General features: G+C 50.4%; 1 protein-coding gene across 1 annotated transcript in view; it reads left to right on the plus strand.

Annotated features, from left to right (window-relative positions):
• Nucleotides 1–21,767, plus strand: part of JPH2 (junctophilin 2) — a 63,382-nt gene that overhangs the window by 9,087 nt on the left and 32,528 nt on the right. Inside the window, exon 2 of the mRNA XM_084777381.1 lies at nt 11,771–12,542. Within this exon, the coding sequence (XP_084633507.1) occupies nt 11,771–12,542 (772 nt within the window). The remainder of the gene's footprint in view (nt 1–11,770; nt 12,543–21,767) is intronic.

The following is a 21,767-nucleotide window of genomic DNA, read 5'->3' on the forward strand; positions in this document are numbered from 1 at the left end:
AGTGCCTTTAAATTTAGAATGTCTCGGTTGAAGACAAAGTATAGAAATTCTAAGAGACTCTGACAGGAGACACGCCACTGTGCTTAGTCTTTGGGGCAGGGGGTTTAGTGCACCCGGGATGCTCAGACTCTAGCTGTGCACCTGCTAAGTATGCGGACATCAAGTAACCTCTCGGATCGCCTGTGTCTCTTTCCCCACCTGTTAAAATTTCTCTTGACATATGGTTGAAACAATGAGAGGCGATGGTAAGTGTAGAGCCCTTAGCGTATGCCCAGCATATATGAAAAAACCAGAATATGCCTTCTCCTTCTGGCGCCCTCCAGATCCCTCAGGCTGAATCAATTCAGATAGCTTGAATCATAGCTGTTCTTATCTCTGGGACAATGATTTTGAACACAAAAACCAGCCTCTGTCTTTGGAAGAGTTAATAAGCTAAGATGCTGATTGGCTCAGTTCTGCCCCCCCCCTCCCCCCCGTGACCTGCCAATGTAGATGGGACCTATACCAGGCATGGCTCCACTTCGAATGTAGAATCAGCATAATCTAACCTCATCTCAAGAATCTTATGTCACAGTTCACAGCCAGGGATGAGCATGACAGTGGGCCAAAGTGCTGTCTGGGCAGCTTCTTGGTATTATCTGGTACTCCCGGGAAGGAGAGCTCTCTCAACGAGACGAGAAAGCGGACACAGTCTTTCCTCTCTGGGCCTTGCTTCCGTGACTCATGTATCGGATTGGCCTAGTCTCAGCAGATGTGCCCTGTCCAAGGCAGGCCTTGGGGATTCACTCAGTCAGCTTGCTGATTTCCAGGGGTTGCTAATTCTGTGCCCCCAGCAGCTGTTCCTCAGACCGGCTCTGCTAGGCTGGCCACACCCTTGTGAGGAATGTCCAGTCTCATGTTCTAGGGCTTCTGCTGAGAGCGTGGGCTGAAGGGGGCAGGGTGCTTCCTACTATGGGCCAGAGGGCTGTCCCTGCTCCCTCCTACCCCTCCCCTAGCCAGGGCCATAAAGTAGCAAGGCAGTGGGGCCTGGCCTCACTTCCTCTTGTGTGACTTTTTACTTCCCATATAAGTGGCATGTGCTGAGGGTTGAGGAACCAGGTGTAGGGGAAACAATTTGCAAAGCCAGTAGAGCAAAGGCACTAGAGCCTCCTGGGCTCTCCCTGTCAGCAGTGATGAGCACCTGGTGCCTGAGGGAGCTTGAGCCCATGCTGGCTGACCACCATGGAGTGGAGTGAGAGACATGGTCAGGTCTGAGGTGTTACAGCCTATAGGACATGCTGTTCAGGAGTCACTGTTCCTACTGTTTATTTTAAAAGTGGAATTGCACGCCCCTCCTCACTAAGCAACCAGGTGTAACTTCCCCCAGTGGCAGGGCAGATGAACAGTGTGTCCCCTTGATGGGACATACAGAGAAGGACGCGGTGTCCATATAATGTTCGGGCATGGAAAGCAATGGGCAAGGGACATTCTGTGAAGGGTTGCGTACGGTCCTCCAAGGCCATTGTAAGAATGTGGCTTTCAGTGTGAGAAAAATGGGGACAATGAGAGAGGCAGGTTGGTGACGTTGTTCAGTGGCTGAGATTTCGCTGTTAGCATCATAAGAATAAATAAATAAAATAAAATTTTTTTTTCATTTTACATATTTATGTTTGTGTGGGTGTGCACGCACCACAGTGCATGTATAGAGGTCAGAGGTCAGAGGTCAGAGTTGTAGGAATCACTTCTCTCCTACCATGTGGGTCCCTAAGATTGAACTCAGATCATGGTCTTGGCAGGAAGCAGGTTTACCCACTAAGCTGGCTTGCCGGCCTCCCAAAGCTGAAGAGTGACAGGATTTGCTTGCTTTCATGGGATGCCCTTTTGTTCCAGGGTGTGGACAAGGCCATCCGGGGCCAGGGCAGTGTTGAGACCCATTCATGAATTTAATACAGTAGTAATGATCCCGTACAAAGGATGGAAGCCTGGACCACCATCGCCTGGGTGGTAAGATGTGGTGCTCGCAAAGGGCACAGGCAGGGGCACAGGTAGGTGTTGATGACATTGTGGCTGGGAGGACTGAGAGAGGCAGGGACGGTGGTCCCAGGTTTTGTGTGACAGTAATAAGCTGCCTCTAAAGCCAGCCCTCGGGCCCCCCTCCCCGCTGCATAGCCAAGTCAGCTCTTGTCTATAGTCCTCAGTGTTGCTGGCAACCCTTGGTGTGCCGAGCTGACCCAGGCCTGGCCAAGGGGCTTCCGCCCAGACCACACAGGCTCTGGGCTGTCAGCACCCAGCCGGTGTTGCCCAGTTAATCCTCAGCTTCTTGTGTGAGCTGTAGGGTGTCATCCGGGGCAGCAGCCTGCATGTGGGGGTGGCAGAGCTCTGAAGGCTAAGGAGACTTGGCATCTATAGCTGCAACCTGACCCTGCTCCTGGGAGCTGTCACGAACGTTGCCAGCTCTTCTGCTCGGGGCTGTCTGTTTGGTGATCCCAGGAAACCAGAGCGCTGTGGGGCTTTGATGGATGGTGGCGTTTAGAAACCGCTGGAGAGACTGTGGTGCTAGCCTTGCAGGTGAGGCAGAGAGCAAGGCCTCGAAACCGTTATGGGGGAAACACCACGCTGCCCAGACTGGTGAAAGAAATGCATGAGCTTGTGGGACCCAGTTATATAGACGTCAACCTCTTTGGCTCACAGGCAAAGGAATCAAAGGCGTGCTAAGAGCACAAATGCCACCTGGCAAGCATTTGTTGAGTGCCCACCCTACCGTGTAACCCCTAGCCTTTTGCTCTACCTGTCATGCACATACATTCTGTGTAGCAAATGGCCAGGAGGACAGTGGTGTCACCTGAGGAGACAGTAGAGAGTCTGTCCGTATACTCACTTGTTTGGATACTTTGCAGTGGGTATATGCGCTCCCTCTGCAACACACAAAATGTATGTCCGTGTAGACAAGATAAGACATCCTCGAGGTGCAAAAAGACATCAAGGGTGTATTCGTTACTTTTCTCTCACTGCAATAGAGCACCCGATAGAAGCACTTAAGGGAAGAGAGGGTTTTGTGGTTTGTTTTTTAGGTTTTAGGTTTTGGGGGGCGGGGATGTGGGGGAGGTGGAGCTGACAGTTTGAGAGGGAAAAGTCCATCGTGGTGGAGATGGCACGGCATCATGTGGAGATGGCACGGTGTCATGTGGAGATGACATGGTGTCATGGTGGAGATGGCTTGGCATCATGTAGAGATGACGTGCATCATGTGGAGATGGCATGGCGTCATGGTGGAGATGGCATGGCGTCATGTAGAGATGACATGACGTCATGTGGAGATGACATGACATCATATGGAGATGACATGGCAGCTGGGTTTGCTGCTAGTGGTAGGAGTTTGCCAGGTAGCTTGTTCACATCTTGGCAAATCCGGAAGTGGGGCATGGGAAGGAGGCAGGGGTACAGACGCAAGGTCTGTCTCAAGCAACCCACCTCAACCAAAACCTAAAGCAACACTGCCAGCTGGAGACGGAAAGGTTTTTGGGTGGAGGGGTGTGGTCAAGAGGGACCCTGAGATAAACTACTGGGGAGCAAAAAGCGTGTTAGAAAAGTTATTAATGCTATGAACAGACAGACGACAGCATGACACCAGAGACAGCATGTTGAGGCCTCTGAAGAAAGGAAGTCCAGATGCACGTGGCAGAAATGGGAGCCTCTTATCCCTCTCTGAGGATGGGAGAGGTTTCAAAAAGCTTGCACCCAGACTCTCTGAATCCCAGGCAGGAAGCAGAGAAGGGGTTAGGGTGGGGTGTGAGGCCACCAATACCCTCTTTGATGTGTAAACTCACTTCTCTAGTGAGGGCCATGACGTCAGGAAGTCTCAGCTGGGGACTAAGAGCTACCGGCTCAGCAGGGTGCCTGTCAGGATCTTTAAGAAGGGAGGGAGGAAGCTGGATTCTTTTTGTTGTTGATGTTATTGTTTTTGGCTTTGGTTTTTGTTTTTGTTTTTTGAGACAGGGTTCCTCTGTGTAGCCTTGGCTGTCCTGGACTCGCTTTGTAGACCCAGGCTGGCCCTGAACTCAGAGCAATCCACCTGCCTCTGCCTCCTGAGTGCTGGGATTAAAGGCATGCGCCACCACGCCCAGCCTAGCAGCTGGATTCTTACACTGTGTTCTTACAGGGACTAGGTGTTCCAACACACGAGTCTGTAGGGGACATCTGAGACTCAGATCCTAACAGGACATTTCCCAGAATCAGGATCCCAAGTGTTCCTTCCTCCTTTCTTCCAATTCTGGGACACCCCCAGGGTTCTGAAGCCTCCAAGACAGGAGTCAGCTAACCTGGAGATCTGTTTTTCCAGTCTCAGCTGAGCTACTGCCTGGCCATGTAGCCTTGGGCAAGTTACTCATTGTCAGAGCCTTTTTGAGATTCCCTTTTTGCAAAGAAAACATGACCACATTTATTTCCCCTCCCCTTTATCTGTAAGCCTGGCTGTTCTGGAACTCACTCCCTAGACCAGGCTGGACTTGAATTCAGAGATCTGCCTGTGTCTGCCTGTGCCTACTAAGTGCTAAGACCAGGCATGTATCACCATGCCCAGTGGCCACATTTCTCCTTAAAAGCAAATTGATTCCATATAACATTAACTTGCTGTGGCAAGGGACACAGAGAGGCCCTGTTAGTATCAGCATCATGGCTGATAAACACAGTGGACCAGGATGGGATAGAGGTGGTCATATAACCTGTTTCCTTAGACAAGATGATCTCCTCTCTGAGTTCTGTGGCAGCTATGACTTTTCAGAGATTCTCACATCCACCAGGTTATCCATAGCTGCCTGTAGAAAACACGGACTCTAGATTCCATATTAAATACTGGCACTGAGCCAGCTTTTACTGGCTCAGAAGAGCCCACAGTCAAGCTTTTAGGAAAATTTCAAAGTAACGGTTCAGTTCTTGGTGGCTTGACCAGCCAGGGAGGGAGTATTTACACCTCAGAATGGTGCAAATCAAAGTTTGTTTACTTTTCCTGGAGAGCTGGCACGAGAGCTTATCAACTCAGTGCCCTTGTTACCCAGAGTTAGGGTCACCAGCTCTCACGGTTCCTTGGGACTGTCCCGGTGCTAGCAGCACAGGTCACCTCTGAGGAATCCTTCTGCTTCGGGCAGTTTCTGTATCAGTTACTTTCCTCATTGCTATGAGAAGATACCTGACAGAGGCAACATAAGGGTGGAAGGTTCACTTTGGTTCGAGGTTTCAGAGGGCTCCATCCGTTGTTCTGGACAAGACAAGATGGAATTCACAGTGATGGAGTCTCCTAACTCCTCTGTGGACCGTGAAGCAGACAGTGGGAGCTAGGGGGCCTGGTATAACCCCTCCCCAAGTTCTGTCCCTAGTGACATACTTCTACCAACTAGGCCCTACCCACCTCCCAAAGGCTCCCCTTTCCAACAGAATCACATTCTGAGGACCACAAACTCAGAACGCAAGCCTGCAAGGAACACACCTCAGATTCATATCATGTATTTTCTAATGGGGTGAGGGCAGCTCCTGTTTGTGGCGAGGTGGAGGTTCTCTACGGTGGCCTTTGTAAAGCTTTCAGGAGCCCTGAAAAGATGATCTGTCAGGCCGTCTTGATAAGAGAGAGAGAGACTCAGAATTTCACCTAAGGCCATGTGCCCTTCAATTAATCTGGCAGTGTCTACTGAGTGCCTTGTATGTGCAGGTCGTCATGTGATGGGCTGGGCATGCATGTGGGAATGCAGACATGGCCTAGCCTGTGGGAACATGGGATCTAATTGCAGACACCTGAGTTCAGGAGTGGCTGTATTGCAGAGTGAAAAGTAATTTAAAGGGAAAAATGGAAGGATATACAGGCTGGTCTAGTGATTGGAGAAGGCTTACTGGAGAGTGTAGTTTGTGCAGAGATCAGAAGGAAAAAGAGGGGCTAACGAGACAGGGAGCCATGCTGTGTGTGGCAGAGAGAACAGTGAGTGCAGGGAGCCATGCTGAGTGTGGCAGAGAGAACAGCAAGTCCAGAGACCTGGTGGTGGGGACGGAACACAAGCATGCTGTTTTATGTGAAACCGTGGCAAGGCAGAAAACGGTAGCTGGCCTCCATCTCTTCCTGGGCTCTCTCTGTCCTTCCTGGCTCTGGTTCATCTTTACGGTTAATCCTTTCTGGGCCAGTATTTCTGAGCAGACTTTGACCTGCCAAAAAACTGGCCTTTGAGGGGATAGGGGTAGCTCAGTGCTAGAGCAGGTGACCAGCAACACACAACCTGAGTTCCATCCCCATCACTGGGGCAAAAAGAGCTGGTCTTCAGGGGTCACTTCCTGTCCAGCATCCCTTAGGGAGCACTCATTGATGCCAGCTCTACCAACCGCCTCCCACGTACCTCACTTAATGTTTTCCCCCCTGAGACAGGGTTTCTCTGTGTAGCTCTGGCTGTCCTAGACTCGCTTTGTAGACCAGGCTGACCTTGAACTCACAGAGATCTGCCTGCCTCTGCCTCCCAGAGTGCTGGGATTACAGGAGCGCGGCACTGTGCCTGGCTCCTCCCTTAATCTTAAGTCAACTGCCTTCCCCACTCTGCAGCTCTCTAGACATTGGCTCACGCCTCTCCTCTGAACCACGTCTGTGTCTGACCTGAGTCCTTGTCAGAAGCTTTATGGCCCATCGCTGGTACTGGAGTCCACAGTCCTGAGGGTAGAGACAGTGTCCTTTTGGTCACTTAGAGTGATGGATGCACGGCCTGTAGCAAATCCTTATGAGCAGCCAGTGATGCATGCCTCATCACCCCCACTTCACAGAATACTGGAAACTGAGGCTCTGCGGGCGTAAATAACGAATGAGGGTTTTAGCACCACTCACGGTCAGAATTAAGGCTGGAATCCATATTATTCCAAACTAAATGAGAGGAGCAACTGTGGGGGAGGAAGCTGCATGCAGCCTCTGTCTCCCTGCGAGATAGGGCTGCATGTTCCATGCTATGGCTGTGACTACCATTCCTAGGGTTTGCACTGCTGAGTCTACCACCTGCTTCTAGTGCCTCTTTCATTCTGGGATGAGAAAGAACAGCACGTGGGTCCTCTTCCTAAGCTAACCTAACTGTGCGGTCAGGAAAACATAGTCATACGTCAATGTTTGCCAGTGGCCCCCTTGGGTCCGGGAATTATGCAGGATGCTGGGACTGTAATGGGAATGAGTTAGAATCTGCTGCTTTCTGCCTGGAAGCTGGTGTCCCATAGGAAAGGCTGGCTTACAGCAAACCAATCGCCATGACAGCTATCGCGCAACACTTGGGAAAAGCATTAGGAAGATGACAAGGCTGGCTTGGGGAGCACTCAAAGAAGGGTTTCAGGACTCTCCCTGGATGATGCCATATGTAAGCTGACGTTTGATTGTCAAAGATGGCCGTGACTGACGGAAGGAGAAGAGAGCAGGCCGAGAAAGAATGAATGAGCCCAGCTCAGGGGAGCTCGTGTCTGTAACTTCAGCCATTTGGAGGCCAAGGCAGGATGATTGCCAGGAGTTTGAACCTAGTCTGAGCTGAATAGTGAGTTCCAAGCCAGCTTAGGCTATAGTGCAAGAGCCTGTCTCAAAACAACAAACAAACAAGCAAACAAACAAAAACACCCCTCCCCCAAAAAAGCAAGCAAGCAAACAAACAAACCACACACACACAAAAACCAAAAACCAAAACAAAAGAAGGCTGGGGAGATGGCTCAGCTGTTGAGTGCACTGGGTACTTTTTCAGAGAACTCGTGTTTGATTCCTAGTACCCTCCATGGTAGCTCACAACCCTCTGTAACTCTAGCCACAGGGGATTTGATGTCCTTTTCTGGCCTCTATAGGCACAGCATGCACCTGGTGCACAGACATACTTGCAGGCAGTACATGTATACACATAAAACATGAGTAAAATTCCCCAAATTCCTGGGCATGGTGGCCCATGCCTTTAATCTCAGCACTTGGGGGCGTGGATCTCTGAGTTCCAGGCCAGCCTGGTCTACACAGTAAGACCCTGTGACAAAACCAAGACAAAAATACAAAGAAGTACATGCAAAGGTTTTGAGGTAGTAAGGAAAGCAACCAGAGAACGGGTCAAACTTAGGTGGCTTTGCCAGGCTGTGTGGCTGCTGGGGACATTGGTGGGTCCCTTAGAACAGTGGAATGCCCTACAAGGATTGATAGGCAGCCGAGGAAGCACCCCTGCCCAGGACGCTTAGAAGACTGAGAAGCATTTCTCTGCAGATGTGGGCCTCCTGTGTCCTGTCACAGGCACACAGAGAGACGGTCCTTTCATCCGCTTATCTCCCTGCCCAGGGCACTGGCACTGTCAATCTCTCCTCTGGGTGTTGGTGGCTCTTGCTGCGTGCCTGTAAGTTTCCTAATATAGCCAGACTGCTTCATTTCCAACTGGTGGCCAAGAGCTGCTCTCTGTTGCAGTCTCAGGTTTTCTTGGGCTTAAAGGGGCCCTGTCAGCCCATCTCAGGCCAAATTTCAGCTACAGGTAGGTTGCCTGATTCAGTTTCACAAACTTCTCCAACATGGAGATTAGATGTCATCTCTGTCCCCATTTCCCAGCGTCTATGCCCTGCTGTCCTCCCTTCCCTGTTTCCTCTCCACACGCCCCCCCACCCCCACCCCATCCTCTGTGGAGAGACAGGAGCAGTGTAGCTCGGCACAGAGTTTCGGCTCTGGAAATATTTGAGCTGTGTCATCTTGTGTGTCTATCATCCTTGCCAACCAAACCTTAGCTTTTCTTCAGGCTTTTTCCACATATAAGGAAAAAAAAAAGTTGTAGAATGGACACATTTTGTTCAGTCATGCAACATATTGTACTGAGTCCCTATTCTTCTAAGCATCCACAATAAACAAAATAGACAGGAGTCTTTGGCCTTATAGAGCTTCCCACTAGTGAGAGCAAGAAAAGAAAAAAGAAGAGTATCTATTGCTTCATGTATGCTATGAGGAAGCCTGGAGCTAAGAAGGGGATAGAAACCTTTTATGGGAAGGTGATTGTTTTAAAGGGTGTGGTCAAGATTGATGACAGGAGTAAAGGCTTGACAACAACAGAAGAGTGGACCATGTGGTTGCCAGAGGGAGGAACATCCTGGTCAGAGAGGAGTGTGCTCACAGAGGGTCCTGAGGCAGGACTGGTATGGGAGAGGAACATTTGGAGTCCTCTATTCCTAGAACGGAGGGAGGAGATGAACAGAGAAGTGGTGGGGCTAAAATTAGGGGCGGTCTTGTGAGTCCCTAGGGGCTTCAGCTTCTCCTTGGAACAAGAACGGGCAGAATGGGGCGGTCTGTCTGCATCTTTGGACAGAAGCCCTCTGAGTTGTGGACCAGTTGCTGGCGGAGGATGAGCACTGGAGGCCCAGTCACCACCCAGTCCAAGTGAGGATGCTGAGAAGGGGTTCTGGACCACTTGCATGGCTCCTGGTGGATATTTGCAAAACATTGCTGGGTGGTGTTGTTTGTTTGTTTTTCTCAATTTTTCTTAGGTTTGATTTATTTATTTAAATGGAAGCCATCAACTTTGATAGTGGAGCTTTTAAGAGGCAGGGTCTAGTAGGAGTTCTGTAGGTCACAGGGACTTGTCTTTCTTTTTGTTTTGCAGTAGGTTTTAGAGGTTCTGGTTTGGGGATGTTCTTGCCCATGGGCTGTTGGCCCTTTTGTTTTTTTAGTTCTACATTGTGTCATGCTCATCACGTGGGAGAGCAATGCTGCCTGCTTCAAGAATTGAGAAGGGAGGAAACATCCCCCATGACCTCCCAAGAGGCTCCGCCTCTTAAAGGCTCCACCATCCTGGGGACCATGCTTAACTACATAGATATGTAAAGATGCAGCAATGTCTCTGATTGGTCATGGCAGTGGACGTTGATTGCACAGTCCTGGTATGCATAACAGCTCCAGAGCTGGAGGCAGAAGACTGGCTTTCAGTGCTATAGTGGGAAAGACTAAGAAAGGTGCGTGTGTGCGTGTGTGTGTGTGTGTGTGTGTGTGTGTGTGTGTGTGTGTGTGTGTGTCCAGGCTGACATCAGGAACTGGAGGCCAGGGCTATATTTTGGAGGTCAGACGTACATACACAGTGGTAACAAAACCCTAGATGACATCATCATTGTGGAAGCAGTTTTGGGGTGCAGCCCTAGGGGATAGCTCTGTAGCAGGATGGGAGTAAAACACAAAGGCTTGACAGTTTTGTGTTGGCTTCTTCACAGAACTCAGGTGATCTTATGTGCCAGCACCACTGTCTTGAGCCACAGCATCAAGCACATATTTTTTTCTTTTGGTTTTCCAGAGTTATACACTCATTTAAACCCTCACACTGTGAACTAAGAGGTCATCGCTCTTTCTGACACGTAGGAAAGCTGAGACTCAGGTCAGGTTAGCTGCCTAAGGTCACACAGCAAGAGTGGAGGCAATACTTGGAATCTATACGCCTTTCTACTAGTGCAAGACTTGAGAGGCCTGCTGACGTGCTCTCATTCCCATGAGGCGGCACTCGTGTCCACACGGGCCCCTGGGTGCTGTACGTACCATCAATCTGTATACTAGATCTTCCATGGATTCAATTTGACTGATGCTCACAAGTCCACACTCACTGTTTCAAGTGCCCTTACCTTCTACTGCAACTCGCAGGTGGCCTTGCACACTCAGACCTCCACGCATATTCACGCACGCACGCACACACACACACACACACACACACACACACACACACACACACACACACCCCTCATGGCTCCCAATGTTCACAGTGCTCTGCACTAGAACAGACATGCACTTATTCTCTGTCCTAATGGCGTCTTGCCTGTCCACACCCTTTCCCCTCTTCCGCCTTTTGACAGCCTTGCATGATCACCCAAGCCTGCCTTTCCATGCAGTTCCGACCCAGGGCTGCCTTACGTTAACCCACTGTGCTTTTCTCCAAAGCTCTCCAACAGGCCGTTGTGCGCACTGCCATGCCCCAGCCCTCCACATCAGCCACGGTGCTGCACCCAGCTCCTGTCTCTATATCTTCTTTATCTCATGTAATCCAAAATCTGGGCACTCGTTCAAGCAGCGTTCACAGCCTGACCTGCTCCAATAATTAGGAGGCAGCACACTGATTCATACCATTCACACTCCGTTGCACACCCATGACCTTAGCATGTTCCCACCACGGAACCGTTTATACCGTTCCACAAATTCCTTCTGGCATGTTCTTTCCTGTATGGCATCCTCCTGTAACTTCACCCCGCACTGGGGTCTCAACTAATCACACAGCTTCGCACTGATGCTCCGACTCGCACAACTCACTGGACATCTGAGGTTGCCACAGTGGTGATAAGTCACACCTCCCCCCTGCCCCACCCACCCCACCCTTGCCCCTGGCTTGCCCACTTGTATGTGCCTTGGCACACTTGGATTTTCCGGCATACACAGCAGAATGCGTTCTGTCCCTCTGATGGCCCAGCTCTGTCTTGCTGCCATCCTGCCTTGCCCACACTCGGGTCATCGCACTCTGCTGGCTCTGCCTGTAGCCTACTGATGTCACTCTCCAGGTACACATAGCAGTTTGCATGTTCCTCTGATAGCCTGACTGTCCTCTGGGCTCCACCCTGCCTTGCCCACAGGTCACAGCACGCCAGGGGCCCAACCTGCATCGTACTGAGGTCACTTTCCAGGTAGGCACAGCAGCAGCACACTCTTTGTCCCTCCGATGGCCTCTGATCTCTCTGGGCCCCTACTTGCCTTGTCCATGTCAAGGGTCACCAAGTCTCTGCCATCTAACTGACACTGCTCTCTTCGCCCGCCCTGCAGGGACCTACCAAGGCCAGTTCACCAACGGTATGCGGCATGGCTACGGCGTGCGCCAAAGCGTGCCCTACGGGATGGCGGTGGTGGTGCGCTCCCCGCTGCGCACGTCGCTGTCCTCGCTGCGCAGTGAGCACAGCAATGGCACTGTGGCTCCGGACTCACCGGCAGCAGATGGGCCCACGCTGCCCTTGCCCCCGGTGCCGCGCGGTGGCTTTGCGCTCAGCCTGCTGGCCACGACCGAGGCTGCGCGTCCCCCCGGGCTGTTCACGCGCGGCACACTACTAGGTCGGTTGCGACGCTCAGAGTCACGCACGTCGCTGGGCAGCCAGCGCAGCCGCCTGAGCTTCCTCAAGAGTGAGCTGAGCTCGGGAGCCAGCGACGCAGCGTCCACCGGCAGCCTGGCTGAGGGTGCGGAGGGCCCCGACGATGCAGCCGCGCCTTTCGACGCCGACATTGACGCCACCACTACGGAGACCTACATGGGCGAGTGGAAGAACGACAGGCGCTCGGGCTTCGGCGTGAGCGAGCGCTCTAGCGGCCTGCGCTACGAGGGCGAGTGGCTGGACAACCTGCGCCATGGCTACGGTCGCACCACGTTGCCGGACGGCCACCGTGAGGAGGGCAAGTACCGCCACAACGTGCTGGTCAAGGGCACCAAACGCCGCGTTCTGCCGCTCAAGAGCAGCAAGGTCCGCCAGAAGGTGGAACACGGGGTCGAGGGCGCGCAGCGCGCAGCAGCCATTGCACGCCAGAAGGCTGAGATCGCCGCCTCCAGGTAGGTGCCTAGTGGGGACCAGCAGCCTAGGAGGAGGTCAGGTCAAGCCTGGTCCTGCGTTTCTCTACTGTAAGAGTCAGCCATGCACCTAGTTATCTACACACTTGACCATCGTGCCTCAGTCATCCCCCTCAGCCGCTGCTACCCACCCAATCCCAACCCTTGGCATATCACCCATCTAAAAGCCGTGTCTCTCCGCTCAGCAGTCATCCACTCCACGTAATGCTTACCCACCTCACCATGCATCACCCACCTACACCACCATGCAGTCATTCACCCATTCACCTATTCATTCATTCATTCATTCATTCATTCATTCAGCTATCCATCCATTCACCAAGCCTAGCAGCCACCCAACATCCCTCCAATCCTTTCACAGCTCTAATACTCGTCCCTTCACTTTTACCCATCCAACCACTCCAGAGGGTTGCTCACCCGAGCGAACCTATCCGCCCACACAACCACACCCGCCCTTATCCACACTGTCTAATCCTCTACACAACTGCTACACAACTACTCACGCATCCATTGGACCACTTACCCAACTTTTCTCCATTGATCATCTCTATTCATGCAACTAGTTCATCCATTGTAAAAACCAGTAACAAATCCATCCACTCACCCAGCACGTTGCTCCCAGCTACTTCCATTTATTCAGCCACCCAGCCACATTTTCACTCAGGGAAATATCCACTCCCACTCACTCCATGCCCTCCCCACCATCCAGCCATCTAGCCACACCTAACCATACCTCCATTTGCTCAAGCCTGCTCACCTGCCCGGCCTCCCACCCATGCATCCCCGCTCACCCTTGCACCTGCTCACCACCACACTATCATCTACATTGTATCTCGCAATGTCTCCTCATTACAAAGCTGATGGCGTTCTAATGTCTTCCATTGTCTTAAACCGTATCAGCCCCTTGAGCAGCCGCACAGGAGTCCTGTGCTACCGTAGATGAGCTAAAAGAGGGTCAGAGAAATAAAGAGCTTTGCCTAGCACTAGCCAAGAAGGTTCCAGTTGCCCCATACGGTGTCATCATTTCTTAGTTGTCCATCTTCAGCCAGGTGTGTTTTGTTTTATTTTCGCTCGAAGCTCAGTAGCCTCCTCTGAACAAACAGTGCTGTTCTGAGGCTTGAGAAAGCCTGGGCAGGGGCAGTGCTCTTGGTGAATCCCCTGGAAGTAGACTCTCAGATGGAGATCTGAGTGCCGGGGGATGTTTATGGGGGAGCGCTCTTAGGGTCAACACTCTGGAGAAGGCAAGGAGCAGGATGGGTCAGGCAGAGAGGATGAGCAGCAGTCAGTCTCCACAGAGGCTTCCGTCAACCCTGTGGGGTGCTCTGCAGAGGGATGGAGGAATTGGACCAAACCCTGTCCATGAAATGCAGGCTCCTCTCCAGAATGGAGCATGGACAGGCCCCTTCAGCCCAGGTCAGTCCCTAGAGAGGGATAGTAGGCTGTGGTTCTCCAAGCAGCTCTTGGGTTCTGAGGCAGAATCTGGAAGGTTCATTACAGTACCCACTATGGTGCTGAGCACCAAGTACAGGCACAACAATGCCAATAGTCACTGGCATTCAGCAGACCAAGATGACAGATGTGAAACTGAGGCCCAAAGAACACACTATGTCCGGATTCCGGTCATGATGATGCCGTTATCTGACAGAAACAGAGAAGATTCTATTTTTTTCACGTGGTTTTGAGGGTTTCTGTGTGCTGTGGAAGGGAAGGCACAGCAGAGCAACACAGTTCATGGTGGGCAGAGAGTGTGGTAGAGGCACCGGCTGCTGCTGCCTGGACCCAGAAGCAGAGTGAGACAGGAAGTAGGCTAAAAGTAACCTGCACCTAATAGCCTTCTACCTGCTAGGCTTCACCTCCAGAGCTTTCCAGAACAGTCCCAACAGCTGGAGAACAGGCATTTAAAACCTGAGCCCGGATGCTGGAGAGATGGCTGGGCAGGTTAGAGTGCTCGCTGATCTTGCAGAGGACCTAGGTTTGGTTCCCACCACTCACAACCGCCTTGAACTCTGTTGCCAGTAGATGTGACCCCTCTTCTGGCCTCTGCAGGTTCACGTATGAATGTGCTGTACACACATACTCAGGTGCATGCAGGGAAAATAATAAATCCTTAACACATGAGCCTGTGGGGGACATTTCTGTTTCAAAACATAACAGTGCTCGATATCTGGGGGAAAAAAAGCAAGCAAGAGAAGTCTTAAGTTCAAGCCTTCTGATTTCGAAGCTTTAAAATGCACGGCCTTAAACCTCAAATTATTGTAAATGCCTAATAATTCTATAAAGTAGGAAAGAAATTAAGGAGGTTCTCTGAAGACTTCTTGGCTAAAGCCTGCTAAGGTGAGAATGTTTCTCCCATCTGAACATGTGGGTAATGTCATTGCTGTAGTAACAATCTCAAGAACTGGGAGTTTTGAGAAGTAACCGGTTCACCAGGGCTCTGCTCTCATGGATGGGGCTAATGCCATTAGGAAAGGGTGAGTTTGCAGTGTGTGTGTGTGTGTGTGTGTGTGTGTGTGTGTGTGTGTGTGTGTGTAGTGTGTACACACATGTGTACAGATGGCGTGCATATGGAGGCCAGAGGTCAACCTAGGGTGTCATTTCTCAAGAGCTATGCATCCACCTTGTCTTTAAGACAGGGTTTCTCACTGAGTCCCAGAGCTTGCTGGCTGCCCAGAGAGCCCCAGGGACCCTCCTGATTTTGCCTCCCAAGTGCTAGGAGCATAAATGTGAGCCACCATGCTTGACTTTTTAACATGGTTTCTGGAGTTCATACTTAGACCCTTATGCTTATGTGACGTGTGCTTTACTGACTGAGTGAGCTCTCAATTCCTTGTTTGCCTCTCTGATAGTTCAGTCTTTATCCCCTTTAAAGGCCAGAGTGAGAGAGTGTGCGAGTTGCCACCGTGAAAGAGAATGGCCTGGCCCAAGGCTGAACTTGCTTAGACTTGTCAGTCTTCAAACCCGTGAGTCAATAACCTCCTGCAGTTGTAAACTGTGCAGCCCCGAGGTATTGTGTCACAGCAGCACAAATGGACTGGGTAGACCGGGCCTACGAGCAGGTGACCCTGGGTGCTTTCAAGAAGTAAAGGGAGAACTATTGGAAAAACAAGACGTTTATGCTGGAATAATTTTAAGTTTATAGGAAAGTTGTGAGGAGGGGGCTGAAGAGGTGGCTCGGTGGTTAAAAGTCGATACTGTTCTTGCCAAGGACCGGATTTCAGTTCCCAGCATCCATGTCTGGCTCACAGCACTCAAGCCAGGCAGCTCATGCCCTCCTGTAACTCCAACCCCGGGGGGATCTCATGTCCTCTTGTGGACTCAGCAGACACTCACACACCCCTTCCACATATGCAAAGTTAAAATAAAATAAATCTATTTTTTTAAAAAAAGATTGATTTATTTATTATGTATACAGTGTTCTGCCTGCATGTACACCTGCAGGCCAGAAGAGGGCACCAGATCTCATTCTAGATGGTTGTGAGCCACCATGTGGTTGCTGGGAATTGAACTCAGGACCTCTGGAAGAGCAGTCAGTGCTCTTAACCTCTGGGCCATCTCTCCAGCCACATAAAATAAGTCCTTAAAAAAGAAAAGAAAAGAAAAGAAAGTTTCGAGAAGATGCCAAGGATCTGCACATCCTCCCAACAAATCTCTAATGCTGACTTTTCAGTAGCCATAATAACATTTATCAAATGGGGAGTGCAGCAATAGATCCCTCACTGAGGCGCTCAACTGGCAAGCATGTGAGCATGAGGTCGATCTCCACAACAACAGCAAGGACAGCCAGGAGCGATGGCGTCCTGTCATTGTCCGGAGGTGGACACAGGTGCTTTCCTGGGGCCCACCGGCCAGCCAGGCAGATGGTGACTGAGGAACACCTGATGCCTGCTGATTTACACACACACACACACACACACACACACACACACACACACACACACACACAGAGAGATACCCACACCTGCATGCACATGTGTGTGAGCACACACGGACATGCAACACCAGCACATTATCACCTACTAACTTGTAGGCTTCATTTGAATGTTGCTAGTTTTCCTACAGATGCCCACATGCTGTTCTAGGACCCCCCCATCTAGAACACTGTGCTGTGTTCCACTCTGCCACTCTTGGCCACCTCTGATCAGGTTTTCAGCCTTCTTGGAGCTCCTCAGAAGGCCTTAGTTTTGAAGGCATACAGGTCACGTATTTTGCAGAATGTCCCCCATTTGGATTTGTCTGCTGTTTTTCTAATAATCAGACTGAGGTGACTACTGGGTAGGCAACAGATGCAGAGTGCCCTTCCTTGTGTCACATGGGCCACATGAACTCCACATGACGATGCTTCTGATCCCAGCCTGGATGGTGTCACCTGCCAGGTCTCTCTAATATAGAGTTGGTGTTGTCACGTCTATTTCCTCCTCTATGGGGTCCAGACATTAGGTTCAGCTCAGGGGCAAGAGGAAGCCTCACCTTTCAGGAAGGGATGCATTATTTGAAGTTATCTCATCTGTCTGGGATATTTATCCCCCTTTCTGTACTTAACATTCTCATTTATTTCTCTTAGTTTTGTGGTGCTGGAGGTGGCATGTGAGGCAAGTGTTCTACTACTGAGCTGTCATCATTCTGATAAATAATGAAATCATCAGTTAATTTTATGTTTTGTGTTTTGAGTCAAGGTCTCTCTGCATAGCCCTGGCTGTCCAGGAACTCAACTCTGTAGATCAAGATGGCCTCAAACTCACAGAGAGATTTGCCTGCCACTCCTTCAGAAGGGTGGGATGAAAGTCACGCGCCATCACTGCCCAGATCAGCTAGTTGTTTTTTTGAGACAGGGTTTTGTCTAGCTCAGGCTGACCTAGACCCACTAGGTAGCTAAGGCTAGCCTCGGATTCCTGATCCTCCTGCTTCTACCTCCAGAGTGATGGGACTGCCAGCAATGGTCACCATGCTTAACTATCCTAACTTTATAATAAAGTTATTATACAGGTCATAATTCTTAGTAATTGCACAAGAATTCATATGGTTGTGACAGGTAGGAGCCAGGACTGTTTTGGGTCACCTGGGGAACATCACAGAGAGGAGCAAATAAGACTTTGCCCTCGGGGTTCAGAAGCCCATGAAATGATATGCTGCCTCTTTTACCAGCTGCATGAGCTTGCCCAAGTTGCTTCTCCACTCTTAGCGTGGGATCCTCGTGCCTTTATAGGGAAAAGAGGAGGCTAAGAGGAGATGCGCTGGTAGCTGGCATAAGGCGGTCAGCGGTGGGAGTCACCGTCAGCCAACGTGTTCAGTTTTAAAAACACAAGAGATACTCCCACCTGCTCTCTTACTTTCCCTGCCCTTGACCTTGCGAGCACCCGTGCATTTTGAATGCGTGGTACTACCACAGAGAAGGCCGCCAGGATCTGCAGCGGGCCTGGGTGTCTGGAATGAGAATCTGGTACCCAGCCTCTCCTGTGCACAGCCACGCTGCATAGGCTATGCACGCTGTGTGCAGGGAGGGGGAGCTCTGGAGGTTTCGGGAATATGCAGCCTGAGACCCTGAGTGGGTGTGGCTCGGGCTCCAATTCACGTCCAGCAGAATTTCCAATTAAGGGAGTCTTTGGGTTGGGAAGAAGCACAGGATTGCAGCATCTTCCTTGAGGCTCTCCCCTCCCTGGGACTTTGGTGAATAAGCTGGAAGCAGAGGGATAGGAGGCAGACCCGTGGCCAGCAGCCTCACCCCTGCCCGCCCCCGCCACCCCGGGGGGCTTAGGAGGGCGGGGCTTCTGTCTTTCGTAGCCTCTAGCTCTGGGCTCTGGCCTTGGTTATACCCGTCAGCTCAGAGTCCACAGTCAGGACATCTCTTTGAGGCCAACACATCTCACCCCTTGAAGATGGACAACGGACAGAAAGTATCCTGGACTCTCACTCTGTGTGCTACCGTCTCGTCACGGGGAACTGTGGGACCCAGGAGATGTGTTTAGTCCCAAGTGACATGTGGGAAATGTCCACTGGGTTTTAGAGTCTAAAAAAAGAAGGCAAAGTAAGTTGTTAATTAAAAAAAAAAAACAAAAGAAATACAAATTAGGGCCGAGTGGTGGTGGCCCTCGCCTTTAATCCCAGCACTTGGGAGGCAGAGGCAGGTGGACTGATTTGAGTTCGAGGCCAGCCTGGTCTACAAAAGTGAGTCCAGGACAGCCAAGGCTACACAAAGAAACCCTGTCTCGAAAAACCAAAAAGTAGAAGGAGGAGGAGTAGGAGGAGGAGGAGAAGAAAAAGAAGAAGAAATACAAATTAGAAGGAGCAAGGAAGATGGCTCGGTTGATAAAGTGCTTGTCGTGCAAGCGTGAGGGGTTGAGTTTGGTCTCCAGCACCCACATAAAATACACACACACTTCATAGTTGCATGAACCTGTACTCCTAGCATTGGAGGTGAGGGGAGGTGAAGAAAGGCAGATCCCTGGAGGCTCTCTGGCCAGCCAGCATAGGCTAATCACCAAGCCCAAGGTCTCAGTGAGAGAGAGAGATCCTGTCTCAAAAAACACACGTTGGACAGCTCCTGAGGGACCACACCTGAGATTGACCGCTGGCACCCACATGCATACATGTATATGGTACACACAGTTGCATATACATACTATCATTACATGTTGAAATGGCTGTATTTCAGATATACTGTGTCAGGGGAAATATACTATTGATATCAGTTTTCTCTGTTTACTTTTACTTTTTAAAAGCACATTTTTATTGGACAGTGTTGCTCTGAATCTTGGAGCCATTCAGAGCCCCCCACCCCCGAGAGATAGTATAGCTATTCTCTGAGCATATGGGGAAACTGAGGCACAGAACGTATGCCATCATGCCCATAGCTACCAAAGGGATCCAGGCCTTTGGGTTTAGTGGCCAACAGCTCTTTTTCTAACTCCTTTTAAGGTCATGGCTCTGGGTCGTGGAAGAAAGCTAGGAGGTGCCTCAGCTTCTCTGGTTAGCACACCCACACATACCCCAATTAAAGACTCCCTTTGGAAGGAGCACAGCCAGTGGCTGAGGGAGGGGCTCTGGCTGCCTCTTGCTGGTTTCTTTCCAGCTCCCACTTTCCTTCTTTCTCAAAGGAGAAGGCTGATACCCACCTCACAGCTTTTACCAGGGTCACAGCAGAGTCCTGTTTGCTGAGCACTCTGCCCAGGGCTCCATGCACGCCCCTGATGCTATCTTCTGTGTCCGCCATGTGCAGGCAAGGGGCCTTGCTGCTGAGTTCTCAGCTGCCCCATGATAAAGTCTCCAGCAACGTAGAAGAATTTGTAGCAGAGTGATATCCCAGAACTGGCTCTCCTGTCCCTTGACCCACCCCTTGCTCCCTCACTTCCTCGAGCTGCCCTCTGGGAGAGCCTGTGTCGAGTGCTGGCTTTGCAGGTTGTTAGGGACTGAAGACCCATATGCACTGGTTAGGAATTGGGGCTGTAGCATTAGTCGGCCCAGGGTTGAATCTAGATTTAACAGAAGCAGACTAGGCATGCTGGTCACACTGGGAGTCAAAGCTTGCAGGACCTGGTGCAAGGCTGCTCCTCTTGGCCTGATGTCACCTTGATGGGTTGCCTTCCACAGTGTCTGATTAGCCTCTGTGAGTTCTTTCCCCACCCACACCCCTGACTTTTTGAGATAGAATCTTATTGTACTGACCCCTGGCCTTGAACTTGTAAGCCTCCCACCTCAGACTCCTGTGTGCTGCGATTATAGACTGTCTATATTTTTTCTTTACCACAGATGTCTGTACTTTTTCTTTTTATTAAGCTGTAAAGATTCTTTATTGAGTCTGGACACAAGCTCCTTTGTCAGACACAACGTTTTTCCATAGACTTTTATTAAAAATGCAAATATAAGCTTCCATTAAAATCAGACACAATTTTTGTCATTTGCAAACATTTCCCCCGTTCTGTGGATTGTTCCCTGCCCTCGACCTTGTAGTGAGGACTGAATCCAGGGCTTGGCTCATGCTAGGCAAGTGTTCACCCACTGAGCTACACCCTCAGCCCTTTCTTTGGCTTTGTAATGAGACCTCACTAAATTGCTCAGGGTGCCTAGAACTTGCGACCTTCCTACTTCAGTCTCTTGGTGTCACCAGTGTGTGCCACTATGCTCAGCTCTTTCCACTTTTTAAAAAATATTTCTTTAATTATTTTTTTTAATTAGCATACAAAGTTCTTATGGTCGCCTTTGGAGCACTCAGGTTTTAAATTTTGACTGTGTTCAATTAATATAGTTTTTTTTCTTTTTCTTTTGCTGTCTGAGAAAACTTTGTCTAATCCAAAACTCTGATTTTTTGAGGCAGAGTCTCGCTATGTAGTCCTGGCTGTCCTGGGAGGATGTACGCCAGGCTATGCCTCCCTTCTATGCCCCCCAAGTTCTGTGGCTAAAGGTATGTGCCAGTATGCCTCAGTCAGCTGGATTTCTGTTTGTTTGTGTGTGTGTTTTTTCAAGACAAGGATTCTCTGTGTAGCCTTCGCTGTCCTGGACTCGCTTTGTAGACCAGGCTGGCCTTGAATTCGCATCAATCCACCTGCCACTGTCTCCTGAGTGCTGGGATTACAGGCGTGTGCCACCATGCCCAGCTCCAGTCAGCTGGATTTCTTCTTTTTTTATTTAATTTTAATTTTATAAATTTATTCAGATTACAACTCAATTGTTATCCCATCACTTGTCTCCTCCCAGCTGGGTTTCTTATGCTGCTTTTGGACTTGTTTTCCAGTAATTTTTATCTGAAATAGATTCAGGATCAACTTCTCCAGCATGAAATCTTACTAAATGAAGTCACAGAGTAAAGCTTTTCTGGTTCCTAAGGTCTTCAAGTGATCAGTCAGAGAACTTAGTCCCAGCACAGGGGAGGAGGAGAGGAAAGAAGAGGCCTTGAAGGAGGTGGAGAGAGACAAGAAGGGGAAGCAGTCGGGAGGGACGCAACACATCTTCATCTAAATGCCGAGCGCCACAGTGCGCACATCTAAGTGGGAGACCTGGGGACCTGCCTGCCTCCCACACCCACACAAGTGTTGGGTACCACCACCACCACCACCACATCCAGCTTTTATGTGGGTGCTGCAAATTCCAACACAGGCCGTTATTTATACACGGCAGGCACTTCATTGAGGAGGCCATCCCTACGGCCCTCTTTTCCCATTTTAAGCACTGTTCTTCAGCATACTCATTAAAATTTAAGGGCGGGCAGGATAAGAA

This window comes from Acomys minous (genome assembly GCF_964271855.1).
Source record: "Acomys minous genome assembly, chromosome: 3".
Classification (NCBI taxonomy): Eukaryota; Metazoa; Chordata; class Mammalia; order Rodentia; family Muridae; genus Acomys; species Acomys minous.